We start from the raw sequence: 19,713 nt of genomic DNA on the forward strand, positions 1-19,713 counted from the left end.
GTCACATACCCAGAAGGTCAGCAGGCCAGAAGGAACAGCATGTTCCTCTGTGATTATAAACGTGTATGACTGACTAAAGTCTTAAAGGAAATTGGTTCTGATCCCCTGCAGCACGTGGGAGGGCAGACAGCTGTGTGGGGAGCCGTTTGGAGGCTGGAAGGCTGAGATTCAGCTCACGTCTGGTTCTTCATGTTTGTTCAGGGTGACAGAGAGAGGAGTGTCTCACACTCAACTAGAATTAGAAGAGAACCCTGACTCAGAGCATGTGTGTCAAAGAGATGACAGCAGTACAGATGTACACACATGTACAAATTGTTACGCATATCAAAAACAGCTGGGTGATCAGGATATCAGGGGAGGCGGGGCTTCTGAAGCTCTGCCCTGTACCGATTAGCAGCTGTCCAACTGCAGCCAATCATAGACTGAGATACCAAACCCTGGAGACCGATGCCTCCAGAGATTTGGTTAAGATTGGTCCTTTCTGGATGGATGGTGGTTCTACAGGAAGATCTGATATAACATGTTTCAGGTGCTGATCTGTAGCTGGAGTCTGAAGGAGAGTCAGCAGCTAACACCAGTGTACTGCTGTGGTGAGCATAGTGAGCATCTGAACGAAGGCTTTGGAATCAGTTTGTTGATTGGTGTGCTAGCATCATAAGCATGAACTCAGTCATATATAATTGTATTATTAAAAAACTAGGAGATTATATTTTGTGCCTCTGTTCATATTTAATTTGCCTTTAATGTTATGTTGCCTTAGACTCCTAAAGAAACACCATAGTGCATCTAAAAAAATTAATCCAACAGAAATGTGCACAGACATTGAAATTCTACCTGAAGTTAATCATTAATGTATTATAATGACCAGATCGGGCAGTCTTGCATGTCCTGTTTAGAACTGTCAGGCTTCTTCAAAATGGGTAGAATTGAGATGGTTAAACTGTCTCCTTCCACCAAGAAATGCAGTATAGAATGAGTTAGAGAGAAATAGACAGTTTCTGAAAGAGAATAAGACAAGAAGATAGATAGAAATGAGAGGATGACAAGGGCAAGATTGATGGAAAAGATCCAAAAGTGAGACAAGAGCTTTGGCGGACATTGCGTGATGGAACTAATGTGGAATATCTTCAGGTGCGATGTGGGAGACTTTATCAGTCACTTTCTTACAACTCGCTTAGACCTTGTACAGACATTCACAGTCATCCTCACTCCCAGTCAAAACATCCAGCAAACCAGCTCAATAGAAGACGATGATGAGAGAGTGAGCAAGGGAGATTGAGGCAGAAAGAAGGAGAATGGTGTTTCATTTGAACAGGAGCAGAAATGAGAGAATTATGGTGACTAGGAATCTGTCATTTGGCTGGGATTTTGTGCAGTGTAATGGGGTTTTTTGACCTACACAGCAGGGGCTTCCTCAGACCCAGTGATAGAAAAACTGTCTGACAGATTTGTAAAGTTAAAGCTAAATGTTAAAATAAAAAAGTAATTTTTATCAGACATGACAGGTGAAAGTGTGTGTGTGTGTGAGAGAGAGATAGAGAGAGAGAGAAAGAGAGAGAGAGAGAGAGAGAGAGAGAGAGAGAGAAAGATCATGTGCACATATGCCCTGTCCACTTTAATCTTCCAGTCTTTGTATGATCTCTCTTTCTGAGTCCCCCCCCCCCCCCCCCCCCACCACACACACACACACACACACACACACACACACACACACACCCTCTCTCAGGAGGTATGAAATTATTTCCCCCTCTCTGTCATGGTTTAACCTTTGGCACACCAGCTGTGCTGATCTCCATGCTCTGCTCTGGTGTTCAGCAAGAGCCACTGGGAAACTGAAGTTCCTCTTGACCCTGCTGCCTGTAATACCCTTTATGAACGGATCCCAGGAGACCAAACGCTAAATCAGATTGCAGGCGGTCTCAACGCACTTCGCTGTTATTGTCCCGGTCACTGTTCATTTCACAGACGTCAGTAAAGCAGAGTAATCTTGTTGATGTCCATTTCTAGATTACTAGCAGCCATTCTGAAATCTCTTCAGACTCAGCAGATTTGACAAGTGTTACATTCTGGACAGCCCAGAGCAGGCTCAGTCCAGGAGACAGCAGTCCAGCACAAGAGGCAGGGTTTACCTGCTCACACACACCTAGCTCAACTCATCAGTGAAGTAGCTGGGTTCAAAGGTGTAGAGCAGAGGAATCTCACTGCTGAATGGTGCTGGAGCCACACACCTCCGAGTTAGAGCAGACGTGAGTGTGAACGTCTGCTCTAACTCTCTCTCACTTTCTGCAACTGTTGTTGCACATTCTGCCCCTGTATTTTTATGCCCTCTGTATTTTTATTAATCTTTTATTCACTTTATTCATTCTATTTATATTCCCTTATCATTACTTGTTTTTTGTTGCACCTTAATGCCTAAACAAATTCCTAGTCTGCGAACCCTGTTCATTGACAATGGCAATAAAACTTTTTCTGATTCTGATTCTGATTCTGAACTGTGCTACTGTGCTGCTGGCTGCTTTTAAGTGTTATCTGATTCTTTTGCCCCAAAGCATCAGAGTCTGTTCCTGCCTCTCTCTCTCTGATGCCATCATCCAGCCCTCTGTGGTCCAAAAGCTGGACCGCACTGTTCTGCTCGGTGTGTGTGTGCTCTCGACTAACGACCTTTGAACTGCAGCTCATCTCGATCGTTCATTGCACCTTAGAGACAAGTTCTCATTACACCTCACGCTTGCATTCATATGTAATGGCAGTAGAACTGACCTGAACCAAATCGGCTTGGACTCTGGAATGTTCCAGTAGGATGTGTCAGTGGCTGAGCTGTTGGCTGACCCCAGACCAGTGTGCAGTGGACATTTTTGTTAGGGCTGGGGGAGAAGTCAGATGGGGTGTTTCCTCTGGGATTCTGCATGTCATGGGAGCAGTATGATCAGGTCCTGGGATCTGCAGGTTCGTGGGAACAGTGTGGTCTGGGTTACATACAGACGCACACTTTAGTAATAATCACACTCCAGTTCTGGCTGTAATTGGGCACAAAGCCACAGGCTTGTCACTCTAGAGCACTGTGATCAAAAGGTCACCAGGAGGGAACACATTCTTAATGTGGGCGAACTTTCTTGAGGAGCGTGTGTGTGTGTGTGTGTGTGTGTGTGTGTGTGTGTGTGACTGACAGAGAGAGAAAGACAGTGATTGTGTGAGATACAGTACAGTAGTGTTAGAGGTATGTTAGTACAGTAATCTCCTGGGTATCATTATGACACTCAGTAGTTATATTGTATGAGTCATAGGTAAGATGTGCACTTATTGGACTGTATGTGGACCTTTGGTATCTGGGGTCAAAAGGTTAATGCTCTTTTTGCCCGATGGTACCCGTGCATGCCTTTAAAGTGCTTCTGTGTGTGTGTGTGTGTGTGTGTGTGTGTGTGTGTGTGTGTGTGTGTGTGTGTGTGTGTGTGTGTGTCTTTCTACACAGTTTTCATATACTGTATGAATACACACATTTAAGTGTGTTTGTTAACTGGTTCGATAGCACTGGGGAAAAGATGCTCTGTGTTAGAGTGGCTACTGTTTTGGGTGAGTGTAGGGTGTGTGTTGTGTGTCTGGAGAGGAGTCTGTATTAAATGCTGAAAGCTTTGTTCTCTGTTACAATGGACAATACCCAAGAGACTGGGAGGAGATGCGGTGTCCTGCTGAAGCCGCTCCTGTAATGGCCGAGTTTACCCAGTATCTGCAGGAGACTGGAGACACTGACAGAAACCAGACCAGGAACCAGGCAACCCCCATTTACAAGCCCAGTATGCTCTCTCTCTCTCTCTCTCTCTCTCTCTCTCTCTCTCTCTCACTCTCCCACTTTCTCTTTATCTTCCTCTCTCTTTCTCTCCATCTCTATCTCTCTCTGTTTATGTTCAGTTAAACTCAGAACATTGTCAAATCATTTAAAAGTACAGTTTTAATGTCTCAACTGAGTTAGTAGCTAAACACAGACCCCATCTTCTGATCAACCTGTAATTAAACACACATAGTCTCAGTCCTGTGACTGACCTGCTTTCTGTTGAAGGAGCTGAAGGAGCTCTACAGTACTGCTGTCCCCACACACCCTCCCTGTCCCCACACACCCTCCCTGTCCCCACACACCCTGTCCCCACACACCCTCCCTGTCCCCACACACCCTCGCTGTCCCCACACACCCTCCCTGTCCCCACACACCCTCGCTGTCCCCACACACCCTCCCTGTCCCCACACACCCTCCCTGTCCCCACACACCCTCCCTGTCCCCACACACCCTGTCCCCACACACCCTCGCTGTCCCCACACACCCTCGCTGTCCCCACACACCCTCCCTGTCCCCACACACCCTCGCTGTCCCCACACACCCTCCCTGTTCCCACACACCCTCGCTGTCCCCACACACCCTCCCTGTCCCCACACACCCTCCCTGTCCCCACACACCCTCGCTGTCCCCACACACCCTCCCTGTCCCCACACACCCTCCCTGTCCTGCGCTGGGATGTGGGCTGTTTAGAACGCTGGATACAGACGTGTGGCTTCCTATTAAATATGCGAATGAGCGTTCTTGACTGTGTGTGCATTCTGTTCTCCATGATGGGGGTTAATGCATATTTTCTCACCATCTCTCTCTCTCTCTCTCTCTCTCTCTCTCTCTCACACACACACACACACAGGTTTTTTTTGCATTATCAGGTGCTTAGTCACCTCTCTGCCCTCCATCTCCCTGCCCTGTATCTCTCTGTGACTTTGCCAGACTGTTGAGAATTTTGGAGAGCCACTTGTTCAAATGCTGAGTGGAATTTCAATTGTGTTTACCGTATAGGGAGCTCATTCTTTAAAATGTACCATGTGTTTACAGAACCACATCACTGCATCCACATATCCTCTTAGCACTCAGAGAAGTGCACGTTACCTGGGGGATCCTTATATCAGGTAACGTAGCCACGCTGTCAAACAAAGTGGTCTTCATGTCCAAAAGCATAGAGTGTGTATGTGTGTGTGTGTGTGTGTGTTTGACAAAAGGCAGTCCCTCTGTGTTTGTGTACAGACCTTTGTGCATGTTTGAGGTAATACAGTTTAGAGAAGCCACAAATAACATACTGGTGAAAGTCAGTGGTTGATGAGTAACTGCAGCCTGTACTAGTCACCATTGATTTGCCCTCTACTGTTGTTCTGGAACCGCCCCAGCCACCCACACCTAGCTGAAATGGCATTACGCCCCGCCCACTGCATGTCACTCTGTTGCTGACATGGCCTCTCACACAGCGCTCTCCTCACATCCTACAGAAGTAATCGGCTCAGGCCCCGCCCAGGCCCCAGACCTGGCCCCGCCCCTGTGGATGCAGCTGTCACAGTGCAGTTCTAGCTGTGGCTTTGACAAATTACTGCGCAGCGCTGTGTGTGGGTGTGTGTGTGTGGATGTGTGTATGTGTCTACAGCAGCTTGGAGCTCGGCGATGGGGGGGTTGAGGGGTTTTAATCTCTCCCCCAGTGCACACCAGCAGCAATTACCTCCAGACAAACGGCATTTTTCTCTGCTCTCATCCCCTGGGGGAGTGTGAATGCATGTGTGTGTATGTGTGTGTGAGTAACGTGTGGTAAGGTTGAACCTACATTTCCAAGAGACCCACTCACATGGTCATTACAGAATACCATGACATTCACTCATCAGTCACACAGCAGTGTAACCAGCCTTAAATTCTGATGGAATTCTCTGCTCTGTGGTGTCCAGTATTGGCTGTTACATGCGGGTGGTTTGTAGGTGTTGGCTGTGCTGTTTTTGGAGTTCGGTACATGATGCATTGTGTCGCCTCAGTATCGCTGTATGCTCAGTCAGAGCCCCTTCCCTCCTGATAATCCTGATCCCCCAATCCCTAACACTTGATAGATTGTGTTTAAATAATAGTTGATTTATGTAATGAGAACAATGCGCACTTGGTGAAAGTGACATTTTGGAGAGTGGGGTGGAGGGGGAGGGGTGGTAGAGGAGGTTACTGTACCAGCATACACCAGAGGGGTGAGACAGGTGGAGAGGGGCCAGAGTGGGGAAACAGGGAGAAATGGGCAGGAGGGGTGAGACAGGGAGAGACAGGGGGAGAGGGGCCGGAGGGGTGAGACAGGTGGAGAGGGGCCAGAGGGGTGAGACAGGGGGAGAGGGGCCAGAGGGGTGAGACAGGGGGAGAGGGGCCGGAGGGGTGAGACAGGGGGAGAGGGGCCAGAGGGGTGAGACAGGGGGAGAGGGGCCGGAGGGGTGAGACAGGGGGAGAGGGGCCGGAGGGGTGAGACAGGTGGAGAGGGGCCAGAGGGGTGAGACAGGGGGAGAGGGGCCAGAGGGGTGAGACAGGTGGAGAGGGGCCGGAGGGGTGAGACAGGGGGAGAGGGGCCGGAGGGGTGAGACAGGTGGAGAGGGGCCGGAGGGGTGAGACAGGGGGAGAGGGGCCAGAGGGGTGAGACAGGGGGAGAGGGGCCGGAGGGGTGAGACAGGTGGAGAGGGGCCAGAGGGGTGAGACAGGGGGAGAGGGGCCAGAGGGGTGAGACAGGTGGAGAGGGGCCGGAGGGGTGAGACAGGGGGAGAGGGGCCGGAGGGGTGAGACAGGTGGAGAGGGGCCAGAGGGGTGAGACAGGGGGAGAGGGGCCAGAGGGGTGAGACAGGGGGAGAGGGGCCGGAGGGGTGAGACAGGGGGAGAGGGGCCGGAGGGGTGAGACAGGTGGAGAGGGGTCGGAGGGGTGAGACAGGTGGAGAGGGGCCAGAGGGGTGAGACAGGGGGAGAGGGGCCAGAGGGGTGAGACAGGGGGAGAGGGGCCAGAGGGGTGAGACAGGGGGAGAGGGGCCAGAGGGGTGAGACAGGTGCCAGAGCTAGATTCCTAGTTCCTGCTCAACTGACACTGCACATAGTCTCACCCTCTGTACTACTCTCTTTCTAAATAGCTGTCTGTCTCTCTTCCCCTTATAACTCCCTTATATCTTCCTGATTTCCTCTCTTTTCTTTCTCCTGCCATTCTCTCTTTCCCCCTCTCTCACACAAACACACACATTCATTCTATCACCACACCTCTGGAACGTCCTTCATGTTGGTTAGACTGGTTTATAATAAGTTCTTATCACTATGGTTACATACTTGACCATTTTGTAATTGCCACCTACGCGCTGTGCTATGCACACCTGTTTACTGTGGCAATGGGGAAAATGTACAGATGAACTCCACCGTTTGGAATGCAGGAGCTTCCTGTTATAGAAAACACATATGCATGTGCCTCACCTTTCAGACAGACTCTTTACGTCAGAACATCAGGATGGGGTTTCAGGTTGGCTCGGGTTTACGGTGACTGCATGCTCTGCCAGATCTGATGAGTGAATGCAGGACTGTAGGGCTGCACGCGGAGGACTTTCTGACCACACACACTTCCCCACAGCACTCAGCCCCTGGGTCTGTGTTAGCTGGCCAGCCAGATAAAGACATTGTGCCCGGAAGACTTAAGGACACACACACGCACATCTAGCATCTGGGGGCTGGCTAGTTCTCTATTGCCTCACTGTGGCCAGCTATGCCAAGCCAAACAGAAGATGATGGGAGACATGAGACACACACAGTAAACTCATGCGTGCTGCTTCAACTCCTACCACGCCCAATTCCCACCATGCACTGCTAAACTTTGTTCAAACAAACACTGTAAGACTCAACAATAATACTTAACTGTATATCACACGCATGTATGCACCTCTCTTCTCCAGAAGCCCCGGAGAGGGTCTGGGGGGCCGAGGTCCTTTGTAGTGGTGTCACCAGAACAGAATGTCACCAGGATGTAGGTGGTGAAAGGTCTCCTGATGAAAGGGGCTAAATTTGTCTGTCCTGCGTTCTTGAGGACGTGTGAGGAATGCACAACGAGAAAAAACATGATGCTAGAGTGAGAAATGGCTTCCACTGACTGACTGGTATCTCTAAGTCACCTTTTCACGTCCTTAATTTCTCTGTCCTCTGTCTTCTCTGTCCCTCTGTCCTGGTCAGTGTTTTAAAAGTTCCAGCGAGCTCAAAGGTTAGACATAAACATTCTCTCTCTCCCCCCCTCTCTCTCTCTCACACACACACACACTTACACAGCACATTAAAGTAAAACTAAATGAAATGAAAAAGCTCTAAACATTACATGCAGAATCATTTAGACAGATCAGCCTGGGTCCTCTGGAGCTGGGGTTTGAACTGCAGGGGGTGAACATGCCCTGCCTTTAGTGGGGCAGCACCTTGACACACAGAGTGGGGGGGGGGGTTGATGTGATCGGTGGGAATGTGTTAGTGCATCGAAAGACACCTGTATTTTCAGTGGATGTTTAACTTCATTGAAGCCATTCATCTTGGAAATGCCAACATGCTCCTCTGCCCTCAAATATGCCTGTGTGGTCATCCAAATGAGTGTCTGTGAAGAGTGTGTGAAGTGTGTGAAGTGTGTGAAGATGGTGTGTTTTGCACCTGATTGGGTTGCTGACATCACAATAAACATAGAAAGGAAGCATAAAAGTAGTAAAAGTGAATGCAAATAAGGAAAGAGAAGAAGAAGAAATGCAAACACTTTAAAAAATGACTTTTATGACTCAGTATTCATGTAAAAACTGATTGGTTGAAGAAAGTCTCATGTGTAAATGTAAAAAAAATTTAAATGTGCCGTATTTTGTCAATTGTGATTTTTACACCGCAATCGAAATTTGTCCTCCGCTTTTAACCCATCTGTGCAGTTAGAACACACACACACATACTAGTGATTACTAAGGGGCTGTGGATCACACGTGCCCAGAGTGGTGGGCAGCCCTAGCCCAGCACCCGGGGAGCAGTTGGGGTTAGGTGCCTTGCTCAAGGGCACCTCAGTCATGGCCTCAGGTCTGGGAATCGAACCCACGACCCTCCGGTCTGTGACTTGGTCAAAAAGTAATAAATATTAAAATGACAAAATTACAACATAAATTCTGTAATTGTACAGTATTCTGGACTGCAGTGTGGACATTAAACTATATTAAGGGTTTTGAAGTGGAATCTTTTTTTCTAAATGTATTAGCCAAGGAAGCTAATGAACTCCATGAGTAATCTGTTGCTCTATTATGAGGTAGGGATATGATATAACATGGCAACAGATATTAGATATTTCACAAAAGTACAAAAGATGATTATTATCAATTTTCCTTGTGAATTATTCTGTGTGTGCGCGCGCTCAGAGCTCTTGACCCTGAGGGGCTACCCACTCACTGAGTGTGTGGATGGAGGGAGCGTGAGAGAGAGCACTAGAGCCAGAGAGAGTGATGAGGAAGAGAAAAATAGAGAGAGGAATGAGTAAGAGAGAGATAGAGAGGGATGAGTAATGAGTAGGGGAGAGATAGAGAGAGGGATGAGTAGGGGAGAGATAGAGAGAGGGATGAGGTTACAGGAATGAGACAGAGAGTCCAGGGAGGCACCCTGAAAGAGGGATGGGGGTAGGAGAGTGAAGAGATGGGGAGAGAGGAATGGAGAGAGGGATGATGAGAAAGAAGCATGTATGGAGGAACAAGCTTAGAGAAGAGGAACTAAAGAAACAAGACGGTGTGTATTAGATACATGGGGATTACTGTTCTATATTTACCATCCTCTCTCTCTGTTAGGTGGTAAGCTCATGTATGATGCATACTGTATATGATGTACAGTTCTGCAATAGACAGGCTCTATGTTGATCATGTTGGAGAAGGCTGGCTTGTGTGCTCCTACGCTCTACATGATTGTGTGTGTGTGTGTGTGAGACTGCAGGAACATGTGGGGGGCTCACGTGGCCTCTCACAACTGTGCTGCAAGTGGTACCACAGATTGCTGCAGTGATAAAAACAGACCCCCCCCCCCCCCACGTACACACACACACACACACATACACACACACCACAACAGCTGCACTACACATAGCCTGATAGAAGAATGCTACCAAACACACACCCACAAGCACAAATATCTGCAAAAACAGCAGCCTCGAGAGAGCAAAAGCGCTGTGCTTGATGATGGGCTGTCATAACACATACACACACACACACACACACACACATTTTAAGTCCACATAACACTAATTCCATGCATGAAGGCATGAACAAAAACACACAGACGTAAACACATAACCACAGGGGCTGGGAGATCCCTGTCCTTATTTGCATATCCATAATCAGAAAGTTTCATCTCATCAAAGGAGTATTATTTTTAAGGACATTTATATAGACACTCATGTTAAAGCAGTCTGTTATTGGTAAGTGCAAACACCAAGCTTGCTGAGGTCAATGTACAGGGGAGGGAGAGAGAGAGAGAGAGAGAGAGAGAGAGAGAGAGAGAGAGAATGAAGACTTGGAAATCCTTCTAGCAGAGTGATTTAATGGACAGATTGCTTTAGGTGGTAGTCTGTAATGCTGTGTAATGGACTTATGCTTGTGTGGTTATATACCTGTTCTCCCTGTGCTCCTGAGATTAGTCTCAAGAGCCCTGATGTACACAGGCCCTAATAAATAAAAGCCTACTCGATACCTGCATCCTGTCCAGTACATTCCCAACATTGTGCTATTCAGCACCTCCTAGTGGACACAGTTTGTAATCACACTGTAATCATCTGTCATTGGCATGCCGTCGTCATTATCTGACACTGATGATATCAGCCTTACACCAAATTGTACCATTATAATTGAAAATCTGAGAATAAGTAATTGTTTGATTAGCCTTTATGCTGCTTATTACTGTGCAGTGATCACAATAGCTCTCTCTGCTGTCCAATACATATCTATCACTCTTGGTTTAGCTTGATTTGACGTTTGTAAAATGAATGCATGGATAATGAGATGAGTGAGATAATGACTCTTTTCCTAATCTATCTGTAGATAATAAAATGGAGCATTTGTGTAGTTGTGAAATTCTTCAGGGAATTGGATCCAAACGTCATTATATAGATGGAGGATATACATACATGATACATACAGTATATACATGATACATAAATAAATACATACATTGTATGGTCGTGTTCTCAGAAACTGGCTTAGCGCTAGAATAAGGCGAGCACAAATTACACCTGGGAATTATGGTGTTTGTGTAAAAGAAACAATTTTAACTGTTAAGGTACTCAGTAAATCAATTTCCCTTTACTGCCTGGGGACTTATCAGCTGAACATTCATGCTGTCTGTCTCTATGGTGCGGTGTTGCTGTGGATACACCACCCAAGACCAGAATTACAGACTACAATTGGTTGTGACATGGAAACTATTCTATTCTAAAACTGAATTGCAGGTGTGTGTGGATCGTTGACACACCATGCAGGCTCTGATATGCCCTGGAAGGGCAAAGGTGGTGTGTGTGCATATGTGTGCATATGTTATAGGCCTTATGAAACATGAACATGTTTGGACGTCTCAAGCTAACAGTGTTTAGTGGCCTGTACAGACTACATAGCCCCATTATGGCCTTGGTGATGAATTACACCAAAGATTACTCATGCTGCTCTATAGACAAATTACATATTTTCCTGTAATCCTGTTGTTGCTCATGAGTGCTGGTCCAGTCTGGTTCCTGGAGGTGAAGTTTTCAGTCCCCATGATTTTTGTCCATGGACCCTGATGGTATAGTGTTCTTAATAATGACATCCCAGTGTGACATGTTCACCTGGGACTGGTTTCGTCTCACTGGGGAGGTGCTTGGTTCCTTGGTTGTTGTGTTGTTTTACCTGATGTCTCTACAAAATCATGGTGTAGCTCTTCTGTGTTCTATTTTGGGTCTTATCCACATCTGCACAAGGTTCTTAGGTTCATTGTTGTCAAATCTAATTTTCAGTGGTGTCGGTCAGAACAAACATCTGAAGCTGAATCAGGTGATTGTACTCGTCTGCACAAACTGGCTCAGCTGTAAGATGTGAGAACTGTTCCTGAAACTACAGCAGGAGACAATGAGAAGTGGAGAACAAAGCCTTAGGCTTCAATTGCTGTCAAATCACTTGTCCTTCCTGTCTGTCTGTCTCTCACTCTCTCTCTGTGTCGGTTTCTCTATGTGTTCTCAGTTTGTTTGAACTGTGATTACTTGCAACTCCATCCTCCCTCCCTCAATTGCCTCTCGGGGATGAATAAAGTTTTCTGAATCTGAATCCGTTAACTCTGTGTGCGTGGCCGTGTCTCTCGCAGCCGTGATCCTTCCTGATGGAGCTCCAGAGAAGCTGGGTGAGGAGGGCAGTCAGGAGGATCTCTACGAGGAGCTGCGCTCCACTGGCCATCGCTACGGACATCCTGGAGGAGCAGGAGAGCAGCTGGCCATAAACGAGGTGAGAGTGTTTTACACACGTCTATCTCAGTGATTGGTGCGCTTGTAGGCATCAGAAGTGGGCGGGGCAGTGGGGGGTGGGCCATAAATCGTGACTCACCAAAGCGCTTAAAAAAACCAATCTCCGTCAATGATGGCACACCAGTAGAAGGTACATGTATTTAATGCATACTGGGGTGTTTTTTTTTGCAAATATACAAGTGCAAATTTTATTCTACAAGCTCACACATCAAAAATACAAGTGAAAAATTTGGTTCACAAGTTCTTAGATCATGTCCTTCAAGAACATTTCTCCTTCCATGGTGGAAGGGCTTCATGATACTGACAAACAATGCCACAAACTGGCTTCTAATAAATTACACATTTTATATAATACACCTTTAAAAATATTAATGTCTTCTTCATTATTAATATAGTGAAGGCTAATATCACCATTAGCAAGGCCTTAACATGTCAGATTCAGATTCAAGTAGCTTTATTGGCATGTACAGTATTTTGCTACAATATTGCCAAAGCATTACAACAATAAATACCAAACAAATAGTCCTCCATGACAGACTGCAGTATGAGCAAACAATCTCTTCTCCAGCAGGAGTTAGTTAGTTAGGATCAACTTACTCCGCCTCCTCTGGTCTCTTCCTCTAATCCTGTGTTATTGTGTATTGTGTACTTTCTAGAATAGACTGAGTAACTCTGTCAGTAAGCTAAATACAATCTCCCAAGGCCTGCTGGGAAATCTGTGTGTGTCCCAGTGATGTCGAATGGCAGGCTGCCCTTAGCTTGCCTCACCTCGCGCCTTTCCGTGTGATGTGCGGCGGTTTAGGAGACCACCCGTAGGGTGAAATAATGAAGCGATCTTTGAATACACTTCTCCGCTCAGCAGGGTGGAGGGCTGACAGGGAGCTTTGCTTTATTTGCTAGGGTCTGAGAAAGGAGCTGTAGGTGTAGTGTGTTGGCTACAACCGCTCTGTGTTTTAGTTTGTAATGAAAAATAGAAACGAAGCGTTCCTAAGAGACCGTTGTTTAGTATTATGGGGTGTGAAGAACTGTGACTGTTTCAGAGTGTCTAAGGTTTAAAAGTTAATGCCAGTGGGTAAAATGGAATGGCTGAAAAGGATGCAGTTTATAGCATAGTATTATGTTATATCATAGTATTATATTATAGTATAGTATTATATTATATCATAGTATTATATTATAGTATTATATTATATCATAGTATTATATTGGGTCTAATCTGGAGCCTTATATGAATTTCTTTTTCTGTTTTCATTTTTCAGTTCAGTTTTATTTATAGCACTTTTTACAACAGATACTGTCACAAAGCAGCTTTATAGAAGTCTGAGTCAGAAGTAGACACCTCAGGAGAGAGCTGGTGGTGACAGAATGAGAAATCCCCCATAGATGGCATGAGAAAGGAAGTTTTTTAAAGAAGCCAAGCTCAAAAATACCTCCTCCTCCAGACAACAAGTAGATCGTGTGGGGTTTGATCTGGGCCTTAAATGAGACGATGGGAGGAAAATGTTACCTTTAATCTGATGTCCTATCAGAGTGCCTGCTAATGTAGAAGATCAGAGATTGTGTGTGTGTGTGCGTGTGTATGTGTGTGTATGTGTGTGTGTGCGTGCGTGCATGTGTGGGTGTGTGCGAATGCACGCGTTAACATCATGGTTGTTAAAGTATTTATATATTTACGTCTTCACTGAACCCCCACAGAGATACAGTGTTTGATATTATGGAGTGCTGAGGAACGAGAGAGAGAGAGAGAGAGAGAGAGAGAGAGAGAGAGAGTGTATTGAGTACAGTAAGTGTTATCAGTTATGGCTAATAAAGAATCAAGCCAGGTTGAAATCTCTGTTTCTATCTCCCTCTTTCTTGCTCAGACACATCTCATCTCTGTTTCTCCCCCCATTGCCCTGCTCCACCAGCCCCCTCCCCCGCCCCTCTCCATGGTTGCTAAGGCCTGCCTCAACCATTTTGGTTTCCAGGATACGTTCCGAAAAGAGCTAGCGGATTGGTTGCTAGTGGCAGTAAGGGGCGGGGAGTGAAGGCGGAGTGTGAGTGTACTGCTGGGAGTGAGATGGATGAGTGTGCCAGCGTAGCTGCAGGCAGAGACCAGCAGCACATCCAGCCTTCGTGTTTACATTCAGGAACAACTGGAAACAGCGCAGACATGGAGGTTCCACCCATCCAGCTGCCCTAGGAGCATCCTGCACATGTGTGTCTTACCGAGGGAGAGAACGAACGGAGAGAGAGAGAGAGAGAGCAGGAGGACGAGGAACATAGTATTGTTACAAAACAAGAGAAGAGAATGAAAGGTAGAATGAGTGAGTTGTTGTCCGTGTGACGTCTCAGCTGGAGGGCAGAGGCAGGAAGGAGACATCTAGCGGCGGGGAGGTGTGAGGGGTTCTGGGGAGCCCAGGTGGAGGGGCAGCTGGGGGCCGCATGGCTCGCAGCTCTGTGAGGGGTAGCAGGCAGCGCCTGGGCCTGTTCGACATGCTGCTACGCTGCAACATGGACCCCGAGACCCAGCGCATGGTCGTCTTCCTCATCCTGATGTTCCTCATCATTGTCAACGTGGTGCTCATCTTTCTGCTTGCCTTCCAGTAGAGAGAGAGAGAGGGGGGGGGACGAAGAAGAAAAGAGTCAAGCACTAGAGGAGAGGAGGGGGAGGGATAGAGAGGGAGGAGGAGAGGTGAGACGGAGGCAGGGAGGGAGCAGCAGACAGACAGAAGGAGGCAGAGACTGAGCGGAAGACTTGTGGTTTGGATGGGCAGACGGCAGCAGGGCTCCCTAGAGCCAAAGGTAAAGGACTGAACTGGATCACTGAACCACGGGAGGCAGGAAGGAGCGCCGGACTGGTAGCTGTTACCGTCAATGTTTCTGTGTGAAATCCGTGATGCGACCCTGAACTTCACGTGCAGTTCTTGACCCTGCACGTAAAGTTCTTAGTCATTCGTGACTACAGGAGACATAGTGTGTAAATGAGGACAACCTTTTAAAATCAGTTACATGCTGCCTCATTGTTATAGATGTATATATTTCTTGTATATATTATATTAATGCTTATTTTTACCACCGTTCACTAAGGTCCTGGGATACAGACACATTTACTGACACATTTGTACATTTGTGAGGTTTAGCTGCTGTTTGGCAACATTTGTGATATCAGTTTTTACAAAATGTGGTTTGCTTAGCACTTAGACTAAGTGACTGAAATAGGTTTTGCCACTAGAGTACAATAAGAGTGAGTACAATAAGAGTGAGCTGTTTGCCTGCGGAGTAAAGGATCTGAACTACAGTATGATGCAGGAGATGCGCAGTAAGGAAGCTGAGACTTTCTGTGCCTGGCTGCAGTAACACTGCCACTGTGAACATGATCATCATGTGCTCAGAAGAAGCTGTAAACCCGGGTTCTGCTCGGCTCTGTGTGGGGAGCTACTGTGTTGGGGGGGGGGGGGGGGGGGGGTAGAAGATCACAACGTTGGATCAGAGACGGCTGCGTTGAGAGCTGATAGAGTCTTCGACTCTGTCACCTGTTAGGCTGGACCTTGTGAGCCCTGGTAGCTGGACAGTTAACTGATTATCGGTATATAATGTCATGGCATTTGCTGATTACAAGGCACAGGGAAGACAGATGATTTGTAGTTCCTGGACTTCTAGACGCCGTGAAGAACTGTTCTGTGGCATAAATGAACAACTAGTGGATGCAGGATGGAGGAGCCACTATGGACTTGAGCTCAGCTGGAGATGGTTAAATGGATTAACACAGCTCTTCTACACACACAGCAGTGTGAAGTCCTTAAGAGCCACGTGTTTATCGGTCAGCCCCTTACCTAAGGACGCACGTGTGTGTGTGTGTGTGTTCTTGTTAATTGTCACAGGTGGTGTACTGGTTGCACAGCAGGTTAAATGATACCTCTTGCAGTCATATTTATGTTTAAAAGCACGCATCTATTTATAACGTGTCTGTATGTGTGTTCCGGCATATGTGTGTATATTGTGTGTATGTGTGTTTCTGTATATGTGTGTATATTACGTGTGTGCATTTTTGAATACATGTGTGTTGTGTGTGTAAGTTGTTTGTGTGTATCTGTGTTTCTGTGTACGTGTGTGTTTTGTGTACGTGTATACATGTGTGTATTGTGTGTGTTTTGTGTACGTGTATACATGTGTGTATTGTGTGTATGTGTCTTTCTGCCTACGTCACGATGGCTGAACCAGAAGCCGTGTGACAGACCATCGGTGGAGAGGCAAAATGGTGTGGACGTGTTGCCTAGCAACAAGCTAACACTCCCCCTCTCCTTGATGATGGATTTATGACAGAAAGGGAGTGAGGAAGAGAGAGAGGGCAGAAAATGGCCTACATTTCTGTCCTGTCCTGCTTCTTCCTTATTTCACTATAGAGAAGGCTGTCAAAATAGTGCTCCATCTTGCCCTTGCTTCTCGTTTCATTACGCTAAGCAGATGGTGTCAGAAGCAGGATCTAAAGAGTGTTAAGGTTCAGCTCTGTGGCCGCTTTAGTCCACTACAATCAGTAAATGTGTGTATATACTCCATGAGATGTTAATTGTGTAGGTTATACACGTTCCTCTTCCTTTTCTTGATACTATCTTACGTTCACATCCTACTCTCCATCTGACTGCTTCCTCTGCTCCCTGTAGCTGATCAGCGATGGCAGCGTGGTGTACGCTGAGGCACTCTGGGACCATGTCACCATGGACGACCAGGAGCTGGGCTTCAAGGCGGGAGACGTCATTGAAGTGGTGGACGCCACCAATAAGGAGTGGTGGTGGGGCCGTGTGCTGGACAGCGAGGGCTGGTTCCCCGCCAGCTTCGTTAGGGTGAGGAGCCTGTAGCGTCGTTGCAAGCACACAAACAAATGTTTGCACACACACACAGCTGTTTCAGAGTCATTTATCCGTTGCTCATATTGCACGACACGACAGCAGCATTTGACCACCCAACTTGTGTCTCCGCCCGCTCAGCTGCGTGTGAACCAGGATGAGCCGATGGAAGAGTACCTGTCCCGGCTGGAGGAGACGCAGGAGGAGCACAGCCATGGAATGGGACTCCTCCTGGGCCCTGGGCTGCCCTGCAGAGAGCAGATGAGGACCAACGTCATCAATGAGATCATGAGCACGGAGAGAGACTACATCAAACACCTGAAGGACATCTGTGAGGTCAGCTAAGTTCTGCGTGAGACAGACGCGTTGATTAAACCAAACCGGTGGGGTTTTTGCACAGTGGTGTAGGGTAGATTTGACCTTAATGTATAGCTTTTGCTGCTGGCTGATAAATGAGGCTCTTCCTATGAAGAAAAAAAAGATTTGTGTTGCTGGTGCTTCAGTTGGAGTTGTCTGTTCCCTCACTGAATTAAATTTTCCTCTCTCTGTCACAAAATCGTGATGTTAGCCAACCAGAAGGGTCCTTTAGCTAATTATATTATACAGTGAATAAATAGTTTACCCATGTGATGCCGAGGGCATCATGGAGCGAAAGGGAGGCGGATGCAAATGCTGAGAAGAGTGAGTTGTAACGAAGGGCAATCCATAATCAGGGTCATAAAGACAGGCTTGGGTAAGATCAGACAAAGAGTTACAGATAAACACACATCCAACACATGGCGATTGTTCAGACATCTTCCAAGACCAAAAAAACAGTAGTCAACTCACAGATACAGACAACAGGGCTGTAGAATAAACAAAGGTCAGCCCAGAATGCACAGAGACTACGGCTTACATACTCAGTAATACCAACAAGGCATACCTTGGAATGCTAATGAGGGGCGGGGTTTCAGACAACTAACGGAAAAACACCGAGACCGCACTGTCAGGCAGAGGCGGAGCCACACGTGACACCGTGTCTCTTTAACCATGTCATATCAATGCTTCAGCAGTACTTTTCCATCTGGCAGTGTCTGGTGAACATGGTGTCTTTTCATAGGCTTACCAAGATGGGTACAGTTCAATTACAGTACAAGAGACTGTCAGGCACTGATCTTTGTAGTTGTTGATTTTTCTGGGAGAAATGAGATAAGTAGAATGTATACATGTGGGGAGGTTAGATGAGTAAACAGTAGAAAGAAATAAATATTGCTGTTGCTGTTTTAGTAGAAAATGTGATTTCTATTATGTGATTATCTCAAGCAGCTTTTATTTGTCATTCTACTCTGGATTTTGAGCTCAGCACAGAAAGGTAACCTATCTTTTAGATTGCAGTTTTAGATAGAACCTATCTTTGTGCTGCTTTTGATGCAGTATAGTACTTGATTGGCTACAAAACTGGGTTGGTCTTTCTGGCTGTATCCTAAATTAGTCACACTCAAAAACTTCATTCATTCACCTTTCTTTGTCACCTGGGGCGCTTCAAGGTTAGACCCTTGAACCAATACTGAATTACTTGTTATTGTGAATCACAAACAGGACTATTGAACTGGTGCCCTTAAAGCTCCTGTCCTGGAAGGCTAAAACGGTGTCAAAAACATTAGTGTTACTTTTGACAGTGACCTTGCCTGCATTCAAGACCCATTACATTCTCTCAGCAGCTAACAGCAAAAATGTCCTCACGCTTTTATGTCAAATCATCAGCACTACCACAGCCCTCTTTCTGGCCTACTAAAGAACTCCATATCTAGCTTACAGAAAGTGCTAAACTCATGAGGGAGTATATTTTAAAAGTTGTCAAACAGCTGAACTAGCCACCTCTTTTAAAACTTAAATGTACTCTTATTGATATTCAAATGCATTCATACCCATTGTATCTCAGTGAACTGACTTATTAGCTGTATTCCTGCAAGAGTCCCTAAATCTACCAACAGTAACATGCTAGCTGTGGTGATAACTTGCTGCCCTGATTTTAATATAATTCAAGACACATTGCAAAATGTATCATCTAGAAATATTATTGCAATGTATGGTTGTTTGTATGTTTGTTTGTTTTATAAAAACATAAATATAAGCATGAAAAAAACAAAATATTTTTCTCAGGCCAAGCAAAACTTTCAGACCTTCTCTTGTACTGTTTACCAAGGCTTTGTGGACTCCATTGTGGTTTTTTGTCCTTGTAAAACAAGACACCCCTGGCGTTAACTGACCTCGGTTTGTCCGTCTCCGCTCTCTGTAGGGTTACATCAAACAGTGCCGAAAGCGCATGGACATGTTTACAGAGGAACAGCTGTGCACCATCTTCGGAAACATAGAGGATATCTATCGCTTTCAGAAAAACTTCCTCAAATGTCTGGAGAAAAAGTTCAACAAGGACGAGCCTCATCTTAGTGAGATCGGCTCCTGCTTTTTAGAACATGTATGATGTTTTTTCCCTTTTTAAATTAACTACATTTAATCACCCCTTCCTGCAGTCATCTCTGATGTCTTGCCTTTGATGCAGAGATGCATGGTAAAAGTGCTCAGTCTTG

The 19,713-nt window shown here is 46.3% G+C and overlaps 1 protein-coding gene across 6 annotated transcripts in view; it reads left to right on the forward strand.

Moving 5' to 3' along the window:
• The window catches only part of LOC143473970 (rho guanine nucleotide exchange factor 4-like), a 96,415-nt gene that overhangs the window by 68,224 nt on the left and 8,478 nt on the right, over nt 1–19,713 (forward strand). For 4 of the 6 annotated variants that reach the window (XM_076971207.1, XM_076971208.1, XM_076971210.1 and 1 more), the window contains 4 exons: nt 12,161–12,297; nt 16,961–17,140; nt 17,285–17,479; nt 19,422–19,601. In XM_076971207.1, coding sequence (XP_076827322.1) covers nt 12,161–12,297; nt 16,961–17,140; nt 17,285–17,479; nt 19,422–19,601 — 692 coding nt within the window. Of the gene's footprint in view, nt 1–12,160; nt 12,298–14,996; nt 15,102–15,777; nt 16,120–16,960; nt 17,141–17,284; nt 17,480–19,421; nt 19,602–19,713 lie in introns of those variants that run through there. The other 2 variants (XM_076971212.1, XM_076971211.1) reach the window with 2 other exon arrangements.

This window comes from Brachyhypopomus gauderio, chromosome 13, assembly GCF_052324685.1.
Source record: "Brachyhypopomus gauderio isolate BG-103 chromosome 13, BGAUD_0.2, whole genome shotgun sequence".
Lineage (NCBI taxonomy): Eukaryota > Metazoa > Chordata > Actinopteri > Gymnotiformes > Hypopomidae > Brachyhypopomus > Brachyhypopomus gauderio.